General features: G+C 48.0%; 1 protein-coding gene across 1 annotated transcript in view; it reads right to left on the reverse strand.

Moving 5' to 3' along the window:
* LOC144497107 (antigen peptide transporter 2-like) overlaps window positions 1-12,578 on the reverse strand; it is a 79,131-nt gene that overhangs the window by 53,939 nt on the left and 12,614 nt on the right. Inside the window, exon 4 of the mRNA XM_078217887.1 lies at window positions 1,851-2,056. Coding sequence (XP_078074013.1) covers window positions 1,851-2,056 — 206 coding nt within the window. The remainder of the gene's footprint in view (window positions 1-1,850; window positions 2,057-12,578) is intronic.

The following is a 12,578-nucleotide window of genomic DNA, read 5'->3' on the forward strand; positions in this document are numbered from 1 at the left end:
AGGACACTGTCCCAGACTGCTTCACTGCAATGCTGACTGCAGGACACTGTCCCAGACTGCATCACTGCAATGCTGACTGCAGGACACTGTCCCAGACTGCTTCACTGCAATGCTGACAGCAGGACACTGTCCCAGACTGCATCACTGCGATGCTGACTGCAGGACACTGTCCCAGACTGCTTCACTGCAATGCTGACTGCAGGACACTGTCCCAGACTGCTTCACTGCAATGCTGACTGCAGGACACTGTCCCAGACTGCTTCACTGCAATGCTGACAGCAGGACACTGTCCCAGACTGCTTCACTGCAATGCTGACTGCAGGACACTGTCCCAGACTGCTTCACTGCAATGCTGACAGCAGGACACTGTCCCAGACTGCATCACTGCGATGCTGACTGCAGGACACTGTCCCAGACTGCTTCACTGCGATGCTGACTGCAGGACACTGTCCCAGACTGCTTCACTGCAATGCTGACTGCAGGACACTGTCCCAGACTGCTTCACTGCGATGCTGACTGCAGGACATTGTCCCAGACTGCATCACTGCGATGCTGACTGCAGGACACTGTCCCAGACTGCTTCACTGCGATGCTGACTGCAGGACATTGTCCCAGACTGCATCACTGCAATGCTGACTGCAGGACACTGTCCCAGACTGCTTCACTGCGATGCTGACAGCAGGACACTGTCCCAGACTGCTTCACTGCGATGCTGACTGCAGGACACTGTCCCAGACTGCATCACTGCAATGCTGACTGCAGGACATTGTCCCAGACTGCATCACTGCGATGCTGACTGCAGGACACTGTCCCAGACTGCTTCACTGCAACGCTGACTGCAGGACACTGTCCCAGACTGCATCACTGCAATGCTGACTGCAGGACACTATCCCAGACTGCATCACTGCGATGCTGACTGCAGGACACTGTCCCAGACTGCTTCACTGCGATGCTGACTGCAGGACACTATCCCAGACTGCATCACTGCAACGCTGACTGCAGGACACTGTCCCAGACTGCTTCACTGCGATGCTGACTGCAGGACACTGTCCCAGACTGCTTCACTGCGATGCTGACTGCAGGACACTGTCCCAGACTGCTTCACTGCAACGCTGACTGCAGGACACTGTCCCAGACTGCATCACTGCGATGCTGACTGCAGGACGCTTTTCCAAGACGCACACAGAGACACACACATACATTGACTCATATATGGATACAGACATATAAACACACGTGGACATAGACACAGGTACACAAAGACACATACACAAACAGATACACACCGAGACACTCACGGACACAAATATAGTCAGAGATTTGGGGCGGCACGGTGGTTAGCACAGGGACCCAGGTTCAATCCCGGCCTTGGGTCACTGTCTGGAGTTTGCACATTCTCCCCGTGTCTGCACGAGTTTCCTCTGGGTGCTCCGGTTTCCTCCCACAGTCCAAAGATGTGCGGGTTAGATTGATTGGCCATGCTAAATTGACCCTAGTGTCATGGGGATTGGCAGAGTAAATATGTGGGGTTACGGGGATAGGAGCTAGCTGTGATTGTGGTTGGTGCAGACTCGATGGGCCAAATGGCCTCTTTCTGCATTGTAGGGATTCTATGGTTCTATGTCAGCAGATATATTTCAGATGAAATTTGATGGGACAAAATCTGAAGTGGCACATTAAAAAACTAAACAAAGAGGGGAAATATACACTCAATGGTAAAGGTAGTAAAGAAATAGAGAGACTTTATGTTCCAGATACACCAATCTTTAAAAGTAGAAACAAATTAATAAAAGCCTAAAGAAAGCGCCTGGAGTAACTGCAGCCTGTTGCATTGCTGGGTGTGTACCTACCATGTGATACTTGTTATAAAGCTTCTGAATGACTATGGTGAGAGGAGACTCGATAAACATTAACAAGGTGAGCTGCCATGACAGGGAGAACATGAAGAAAAGGATCCCGACTGTCTTCACCAAACTACGCAAGAAGATATTCACATTGGCTGCGATGGAACGGCTCATGAGTGCGGTGTCAGTGGAGAGGCGGGAGGTGATATCACCTGTGGGATAAAATACAATATAAACATGCATTATTGTGTGTTCAATATTGACAAGGATAGTTGTTTGTTTGTTTAGTGTATTTTCAGACCTATATGGTTTTTAATCCTTTGGAGAATAGTGCAGGAAATGATCAAAGGATTTCTGAACTGATTATCAGCCCATTGAAGTATATTGAACGCTACTACCATGGCCAACAAGTCCTGGCATAAGACTTGAACCTGGAGCTTCATGTCGAGCGGTAGGGGCGCTACCACTGCATCACGAGGGTGGTCCTAACCATAACGTTACAGACTGTTCAGGGCAAATAGTAATATTACAGTGAAGAAAACAGAAAACGCTGGATAAACTTAGTAGGTCTGGCAACGGGAGGATCTGTGGAAAGAAACAGAGTTAACATTTCAAGACCATAAGACATAGGAGCAGAATTAGGCCGCTTGGCCCATCGAGTCTGCTCCGCCATTCAATCATGGCTGATCTTTTTCACCCTCCCCCCTTCTCCTGCCTTTTCCCCATCACCCCTGATCCTCGTATTCATCAAGAACCTATCTATCTCAGTCTTCAAGACACTCAATGACCTGGCCTCCACAGCCTCCTGCGGCAAAGAGTTCCACAGATTCACCACTCTCTGGCTGAAGAAATTCCTCATCTCTGTTTTAAAGGATCATCCCTTTAGCCTGAGGTTGTGCCCTCTGGCTCTAGTTTTTCCTACAAGTGGAGATATCCTCTCCACGTCCACTCTATCCAGGCCTCGCAGTATCCTGTAAGTTTCAATAACTTCCCCCCTCATCCTTCTAAACTCCAACAAATCCCCAACCGTTCCTTATACGACAAGCTCTTCATTCCAGGGATCATTCTTGTGAACCTCTACTGGACCCTTTCCAAGGCCAGTATATCCTTCCTTAGATATGGGGCCCAAAACTGCTCACAATACTCCAAATGGGGTCTGACCAGAGCCTCAGACAGCCCCAGACGTACATCCCTGCTCTTGTATTCTAACCCTTTCGACATGAATGCTAACATAGCATTTGCCTTCCTAACTGCCGACTGAACCTGCACGTTAACCTTAAGAGAATTTTGAACAAGGACTCCCAAGTCCCTTTGTGTTGCTGATTTCCTAAGCATTTCCCATTTAGAAAATAGTCTGTGCCTCCATTCCTCCTTCCAAAGTGCATAACCTCACACTTTTCCACATTGTATTCCATCTGCCACTTCTTTGCCCACTCTCCTAACCTGTCCAAGTCCTTCTGCAGCCCTCCTGCTTCCTCAATACTACCTGTCCCTCTACATATCTTTGTATCATCTGCAAACTTAGTAACAGTGCCTTCAGTTCCTTCCTCCAAATCGTTAATGTATATTGTGAAAAGTTGTGGTCCCAGCACTGACCCCTGAGGCACATCACTCGTCACTGGCTGCCATCCTGAAAAAGACCCCTTTATCCCCACTCTCTGCCTTCTGCCAGTCACAGTAAGAACATAGAACATAGAAAGCCACAGCACAAACAGGCCCTTCGGCCCACAAGTTGCGCCGATCACATCCCCACCTCTAGGCCTATCTATAGCCCTCAATCCCATTAAATCCCATGTACTCATCCAGAAGTCTCTTAAAAGACCCCAACGAGTTTGCCTCCACCACCACCGACGTCAGCCGATTCCACTCACCCACCACCCTCTGAGTGAAAAACTTACCCCTGACATCCCCCCTGTACCTACCCCCCAGCACCTTAAACCTGTGTCCTCTCGTAGCAACCATTTCAGCCCTTGGAAATAGCCTCTGAGAGTCCACCCTATCCAGACCCCTCAACATCTTGTAAACCTCTATCAGGTCACCTCTCATCCTTCGTCTCTCCAGGGAGAAGAGACCAAGCTCCCTCAACCTATCCTCATAAGGCATGCCCCCCAATCCAGGCAACATCCTTGCAAATCTCCTCTGCACCCTTTCAATGGCTTCAACATCTTTCCTGTAATGAGGTGACCAGAACTGCGCGCAGTACTCCAAGTGGGGTCTAACCAGGGTCCTATAAAGCTGCAGCATTATCTCCCGACTCCTAAACTCAATCCCTCGATTAATGAAGGCTAGTACGCCATACGCCTTCTTGACCGCATCCTCCACCTGCGAGGCCGATTTAAGAGTCCTATGGACCCGGACCCCAAGGTCCTTCTGATCCTCTACACTGCTAAGAATGGTACCCTTCATTTTATACTGCTGCTCCATCCCATTGGATCTGCCAAAATGGATCACCACACACTTATCCGGGTTGAAGTCCATCTGCCACTTCTCCGCCCAGTCTTGCATTCTATCTATGTCTCGCTGCAACTTCTGACATCCCTCCAAACTATCCACAACACCACCTACCTTGGTGTCGTCAGCAAACTTACCAACCCATCCCTCCACTTCCTCATCCAGGTCATTTATGAAAATGACAAACAGCAAGGGTCCCAGAACAGATCCCTGGGGCACTCCACTGGTCACTGACCTCCATGCAGAGAAAGACCCCTCCACAGCCACTCTCTGCCTTCTGCAGGCAAGCCAGTTCTGGATCCACAAGGCAACAGCCCCTTGGATCCCATGCCCTCTCACTTTCTCAAGAAGTCTTGCATGGGGGACCTTATCGAACGCTTTGCTGAAGTCCATATAGACCACATCCACCGCTCTTCCTTCGTCAATGTGCTTGGTCACATTTTCAAAGAACTCAACCAGGCTCGTAAGGCACGACCTGCCCCTGACAAAGCCGTGCTGACTACTTTTGATCATACTAAACTTCTCTAGATGATCATAAATCCTGTCTCTCAGGATCCTCTCCATCAACTTACCAACCACTGAGGTTAGACTCACCGGTCGGTAATTTCCCGGGCTGTCCCTGTTCCCTTTCTTGAATATAGGGACCACATCCGCAATCCTCCAATCCTCCGGAACCTCTCCCGTCTCCATCGACGATGCAAAGATCATCGCCAAAGGCTCCGCAATCTCCTCCCTCGCCTCCCACAGTAACCTGGGGTACATCCCATCCGGTCCCGGCGACTTACCAACCTTGATGCCATTCAATAGTTCCAACACATCCTCTTTCTTTATGTCCACATGCTCGATCCTTTCTGTCCTCCGCAATCCAGCAGTACAACCACCCAGATCCCTTTCCACCGTGAATACCGAGGTAAAGTATTCATTAAGCAGCTCCGCCATTTCTAACGGTTCCGCACAAACTTTTCCCCCTTCACCTTTTAAGGGTCCTATGCCTTCACATCTCATCCTTTTACTCTTGACATATTTGTAGAAAGCCTTGGGATTCTCCTTAATCTTACCCGCCAAGGTCTTCTCATGACCCCTTCTCGCTCTCCTAATTTCCTTCTTAAGCTCCTTCCTACATCGCGTATACTCCTCTAAATCCTTAACACCTCCTAGCTCTCTGAACCTTCTGTACGCCTCTCTTTTCTTATTCACCAGGTTCATCACAACCTTCGTGCACCACGGTTCCCGTACCCTACCAACACCCCCCTGTCTCATCGGAACGTTGTCATGCAGAGCTCCAGACAAACATTCCTTGAAAATCCTCCACTTTCCTTCGGTACTTTTCCCCAAGAATGCCTCCTTCCAATTTACCCGTCTAATTTCCTCCCTGATGACACTGTATTTCCCTTTACTCCAGAGAAACACTTTCCTAGCCTGCCTGACCCTATCTCTTTCCAATGCTATCGTGAAGGAGATAGAATTATGATCGCTATCCCCAAGATGCTCACCCACCGAGAGATCCTCCACCTGTCCAGGTTCATTAGCCAGCACCAGATCAAGAACAGCCTCTCCTCTAGTAGGCTTATCCACATACTGTGTCAGGAAACTCTCCTGGACACACCTAACAAACTCCTCTCCATCCAAACCCCTAGCCCTAGGGATATTCCAATCTATGTTTGGGAAATTAAAATCTCCCATCACGACAACTCTGTTATTCCTACATCTCTCCAGGATCTGTTTCCCCATCTGCTCCTCAACATCTCTGTTACTATTGGGCGGCCTATAGAAAACACCCAGCAAAGTTACCGACCCCTTCCTGTTCCTAACCTCCACCCACAGAGATTCCGTAGTCAGTCCCTCCACGGCGTCCACCTTCTCTACAGCCGTGACACTATCCCTGATCAACAGTGCCACTCCCCTCCCTCTCTTGCCTCCCTCCCTGTCCTTCCTGAAACATCTAAAACCCGGCACCTGAAGCACCCAGTCCTGTCCCTGAGACATCCAAGTCTCCGTAATGGCCACCACATCACAATTCGAAGCAGCAATCCACGCTCCAAGCTCATCCACTTTATTCACTACACTCCTGGCATTAAAATAGACACATCTCAGACCTTCAGCCTGAGCACTTCCCTTCTCCCTCACTCGTCTAACCTCCCTCTTACCCTGTCTACATTCCTTATCTGTTTGCGAGCTAACCTCCTCGCTCTCAGTCCCCTCATTTCGATTCCCTCCCCCCAACCTTTCTAGTTTAAAGTCTCACCAGTAGCCTTAGCCAACCTTCCCGCCAGGATATTGGTCCCCCTGGGATTCAAGTGCCACCCGTCTTTTTTAAACAGGTCACACCTGCCCCTAAAGAGGTCCCAATGATCCAAGTACCCAAATCCTTGTCCCTTGCTCCAGTCCCTCAGCCACGCATTAATTCTCCACCGATTCCTGTTCTCACTCTCCCGCGGCACAGGCAGCAATCCCGAGATTACTACCTTTGCATTCCTCTTTCTCAGCTGTCTACCCAACTCCCTATATTCTCTTTTCATGACCCCTTCCCTCTTCCTACCTATGTCAGCAGTACCTATATGCATCACGACCTTGGGCTCCTCTCCCTCCCCCTTCAGGATTTCTGGGACTCGACCAGAGACATCCCGGACCCCTGCACCAGGGAGGCAAACCACCATCCGAGAGTCCCGTCTGTGTCCGCAAAAACGCCTATCTGACCCTCTCACCGTAGAGTCCCCAATTAGCACTACCCTCCTTTCCTTACCCCTTTGCACTACTGGGCCAGGCTCAGCTCCAGAGACACTGCCACCGCTGCTTCCCCCAGGTGGGCTGTCCACCCCAGTAGTACTCAGACAGGAGTACTTATTATTAAGGGGCACATCCACCGGGGTGCTCACCATCACCCGAGCTTTCTCCTTCCTCAAGAAGTTTAACAACACCAGGTTAAAGTCCAACAGGTTTATTTGGTAGCAAAAGCCACACAAGCTTTCGGAGCTGCAAGCCCCTTCTTCAGGTGAGTGGGAATTCTGTTCACAAACAGAGCTTATAAAGACACAAACTCAATTTACATGAATAATGGTTGGAATGCGAATACTTACAACTAATCAAGTCTTTAAGAAACAAAACAATGTGAGTGGAGAGAGCATCAAGACAGGCTAAAAAGATGTGTATTGTCTCCAGACAAGACAGCCAGTGAAACTCTGCAGGTCCACGCAACTGTGGGGGTTACAAATAGTGTGACATGAACCCAATATCCCGGTTGAGGCCGTCCTCGTGTGTGCGGAACTTGGCTATCCGTTTCTGCTCAGCGACTCTACGCTGTCGTGTGTCGCAAAGGCTGCCTTGGAGAACGCTTACCCGAATATCAGAGGCCGAATGCCCGTGACCGCTGAAGTGCTCCCCAACAGGAAGAGAACAGTCTTGCCTGGTGATTGTCGAGCGGTGTTCATTCATCCGTTGTCGCAGCGTCTGCATAGTTTCCCCAATGTACCATGTCTCGGGACATCCTTTCTTGCAGCGTATCAGGGAGACAACGTTGGCCGAATTGCAAGAGTATGTACCGTGTACCTGGTGGATGGTGTTCTCACGTGAGATGATGGCATCTGTGTCGATGATCCGGCACGTCTTGCAGAGGTTGCTGTGGCAGGGTTGTGTGGTGTCATGGTCACTGTTCTCCTGAAGGCTGGGTAGTTTGCTGCGGACAATGGTCTGTTTGAGGTTGTGCGGTTGTTTGAAGGCAAGAAGTGAGGGTGTGGGGATGGCCTTGACGAGATGTTCGTCTTCATCAATGACATGTTGAAGGCTCCGGAGGAGATGCCGTAGCTTCTCCGCTCCGGGGAAGTACTGGACAACGAAGGGTACTCTGTCCACTGTGTCCCGTGTTTGTCTTCTGAGGAGGTCGGTGCGGTTTTTCGCTGTGGCGCGTTGGAACTGTTGATCAATGAGTCGAGCGCCATATCCTGTTCTTATGAGGGCATCTTTCAGCGTCTGGAGGTGTCTGTTGCGATCCTCCTCATCCGAGCAGATCCTGTGTATACGGAGGGCTTGTCCATAGGGGATGGCTTCTTTAACGTGTTTCGGGTGGAAGCTGGAGAAGTGGAGCATCGTGAGGTTATCCGTGGGCTTGCGGTACAGTGAGGTGCTGAGGTGACCGTCCTTGATGGAGATGCGTGTGTCCAAGAATGCAACCGATTCCGGAGAGTAGTCTATGGTGAGTCTGATGGTGGGATGGAACTTGTTGATGTCATCATAGAGTTGTTTCAGTGATTGTTCACCATGAGTCCAAAGGAAGAAAATGTCATCGATGTATCTCCACATCATTCTGCCAGTCAGCCAATCCTCTATCCATGCCAGGATCTTTCCATTAACATCATGGGCACTTAACTTATTTAACAGTCTCCTATGTAGCAACTTGTCAAAGGCCATCTGAAAATCTAAATAAATCACATCCACTGGATCTCCTTTATCTAACTTCCTTGCTACCTCCTCAAAGAACTCTAACAGATTTGTCAGACATGACCTCCCCTTGATGAAGTTGTGCTGACTCAGTCCTATTTTATCACACACTTCCAAGTACTCTGTGATCTCATCTTTAATAATGGACTCTAAAATCTTGCCAATGATTGAAGTCAGGCTAACCGGCCTATAATTTCCCGTTTGCTGCCTTCCTCCCTTCTTAAACAGCAATGTTACATTAGCAGCTTTCCAGTCCTCTGGGATCCTCCCTGCCTCCAGTGATTCCTGAAAGATCACCACCAATGCCTCCACGACTTCCTCAGCTATCTCTTTCAGAATCCTGGGGTGTAGTCCATCCGGTCCAGGTGATTTATCCACCTTCAGACCTTTCAGTTTCCCCAGAACCTTCTCCTTAGTGATTGCCACTACACTCACCTGTGCCCCCTGATTCTCCTGGAGCTCTGGCATCTCACTGGTGTCTTCCACCGTGAAGACTGATGCAAAGTAACTATTCAGTTCCTCTGCCATTTCTTTGTTTCCTATTATTACTTCTCCAGCCTCATTTTCCAGTGGTCCAATGTCTACTTTTGCCTCTCTCTTACCTTTTATATATTGAAAAAAACTCTTCCTATCTTCTTTTATATTGCTAGCTAGCTTACACTCATAATTCATCTTCTCCCCCTTATTGCTTTTTTAGTTGTCCTCTGCTTGCTTTTAAAGGTTTCCCAGTCCTCTGGCCTTCCCACTAATCCTCACCATTTTGTATACTTTTATGCTGTCCCTCGCCAGCCATCAATGCCTCATTCTCCCCTTAGCATGTTTCCTCCTTCTTGGGATGAATTTCTGTTGTGCCTCCCGAATAACCCCCAAAGACTCCTGCCATTGCTGTTCCACAGTCTTCCCTGCTCGGCTCCCTTTCCAATCAACTCCCTCATGTCTTTGTAGGTACCTTTATTTAATTGCAATACTATTACATCTGAATCCAGCTTCTCCCTCTCAAACTGCAGGGTAAATTCTATCATATTGTGGTCACTGCTCCCTAAGGGTTCCTACACCTTAAGTTTCCTAATCAAGTCTGCCTCATTGCAAATCATCAAATCCAGAATAGCCTGTTCCCGAGTAGGCTCTGTCACAAGCTGCTCCAAAAACCATCTCTTAGATATTCCACAAATTCCTTTTTTTGGGATCCACTACCTGCCTGATTTTCCCGTCCACCTGTATATTGAAGTCCCCCATGATTATTGCAATATTGCCTTTTTTATATGCCTTTTCTATTTCCTGATTTATTTTCTGCCCCACATCCTGACTACTGCTAGGGGGCCTGTACATAACTCCCATCAGGGTCATTTTAGCTTTACAATTCCTCAACTCTACCCACAGAGGTTCTATGCCTCCTGATCCTACATCACTTCTTGCTATTGATTTAACTTCATTCCTTACTAAGAATGTAACCCCGCCCCCTTTGCCCATCTGCCTATCCTTTCGATAGGACACGTATCCTTGGATAGATCCCAGCCCTGATCCCCTTGCAGCCATGCCTTTGTGATGCCCACAACATTGTATACTGCGCGCATTTAGGTACAACACCCTCAGTCCTGCATTGACTACCTCCCTTCTCATACTTGTCACCTTTTTTGCTCTGCCTAAGGTTAGATTCCTACCACCTTCTATACTCTGCTCTATTATGTGGTCTTGAAACTTTATTAACCTCTCCTGAGCCCTTGGCTCCTTTAACTATTTGAAAGTCCTCATCATTAACTGGCACTTGTACCCTCTCCTATAACTTTGATTTTCTAATTCTCCATACAACTGAATCCTCCGCTCACTATTTAGTTTAAAGCCCTACCTACAGCCCTAGTTATACGATTCGCCAGGACTCTGGTCCCAGCATGATTCAGATGAAGACTGTCCCATTGGAACAGGTCCCCTCTTCCCCAATACTGGTGCCAATGTCCCATAAATTCAAACCCATTCCTCCCACACCAATCTTTGAACCATACATTTACCTCCTTAATCTTATCGACCCTGTGCCAATTAGTTCGTGGCTCAGGCAATAATCCAGAGATTATTACCTTTTTGGTTCTGCTTTTTAATTTAGCTCCGAGCTGTTCCGATTCCCTCAGCAGAATCTTTGTTCCTGTTCTACCTATGTCATTGGTACCTATGTGGACCACAACAACTGGATCTTTACCCTCCCATTCCAAGTTCCTCTGCAGCCCAGATGAGATATCCCGAACCCGAGCACCAGGCAGGCAACACAACCTTTGGGACTCTCAATCCTGGTCACAGAGAACTGTGTCAATGTTCCTAACTATACTATCCCCAATTATGACTGCATTTCTTTTGAACGGCTCCCTGTACCACGGTGCTGTTGTCAGTTTGCTCATCCTCCCTGCAGAACCCATTCCCATCCACACAGGGAGCAAGAATCTCGAACCTGTTGGACAAGTTCAGGGACTGAGGCTCCTGCAACCCTACCTCCTGGATCCCTCTACCTGCCTCACTCGCAGCCACACCCTCCTGTCCCTGTCCACTGGCCGAATTCAAGGTATTTAATCTAAGAGGTGTGACTGCCTCCTGGAACACAGTGTCCAGGTATCTCTCCCCCTCCCTGATGTGTCGCAGCGTCCAAAGCTCAGACTCCAGCTCATCCACTCTGAGCCGGAATTCCTCAACCAACCAACACCTACTACAGACATGCTCACTGGGAACCACAATTGGTTCCACCAACTTGCATGAACAATACATCACCTGACCTTCCATCTCTATTTTGTTTAATTAGGTTTTAATTTGGGTTTAAAATTTTTCTATTATATATCTCCTTATTACCTCAGTCTCAACGCAATTTCTAACCAGTAATTTAAATGGATTTTCAAATTTACCACAGCTCCCTGTTAGCCAATCAGATCACAGCCCTCCTGAGCTGTCAGTTTTAAGTGTTTTTCATCCGAACTCTGTCAGTTTCAGAGAATCAAGGGTAGCACTTACTGACCAATCAGCACTCTCCCTTGCTGACCAATCAGCACTCTCCCTTGCTGACCAATCAGCACTCTCCCTTGCTGACCAATCAGCACTCTCCCGTGCTGACCAATCAGCACTCTCCCGTGCTGACCAATCAGCACTCTCCCTTGCTGACCAATCAATCAGCACTCTCCCTTGCTGACCAATCAATCAGCACTCTCCCTTGCTGACCAATCAATCAGCACTCTACCTTGTGGCCTCTGATGCCTATTTCACCTAACTCCCTGTTTCCACCCAACTCGAAAAGCACTCCTCAGAGCCAGGCCTTGTTTTTATAGGCACAACTTACAAAGCCCTAGCACTGGTCCAAATAACCCTTTCACAGAACTTACTTGGATCCAAAACATTAACTCTGTTTCTCTGCACAGATGCTCATAGAGTCATAGAGGTTTACAGCATGGATGCTGTCAAGCCTACTGAGTTTACCTAGCATTTCCTGTTTTTATTTCAGGTTTCCAGCATCTGCAATATTCTGCTTCTTTTGAGTATTATTACACTGTTCATCACAAATGTTAATATTACAGTGTGTTCATCACAAACAATAATATTCACTACAAATGGTATTACACTGTAAACTACACTGTTAAAAAGGTATAAAGAAAAGTAAGATGGATTATGAGAGTAAATTAGATCAGAATATAAGAACAGATAGCAAAAGTTTCTACAAATATATGAAATGAAAACGAGTGGCTGAAGTAAACATTGGTCCTTTAGAGGATGAGAAGGGGATGTACTAACTGGAAATGTGAAAATGGCTGAGGCATTGAACAGGTATTTTGTGTCGGTCTTCACAGTGGAAGACACAAATAACATGCCAAAAATTGATGA

The sequence above is a fragment of the Mustelus asterias genome, chromosome 8 (assembly GCF_964213995.1).
Source record: "Mustelus asterias chromosome 8, sMusAst1.hap1.1, whole genome shotgun sequence".
Classification (NCBI taxonomy): Eukaryota; Metazoa; Chordata; class Chondrichthyes; order Carcharhiniformes; family Triakidae; genus Mustelus; species Mustelus asterias.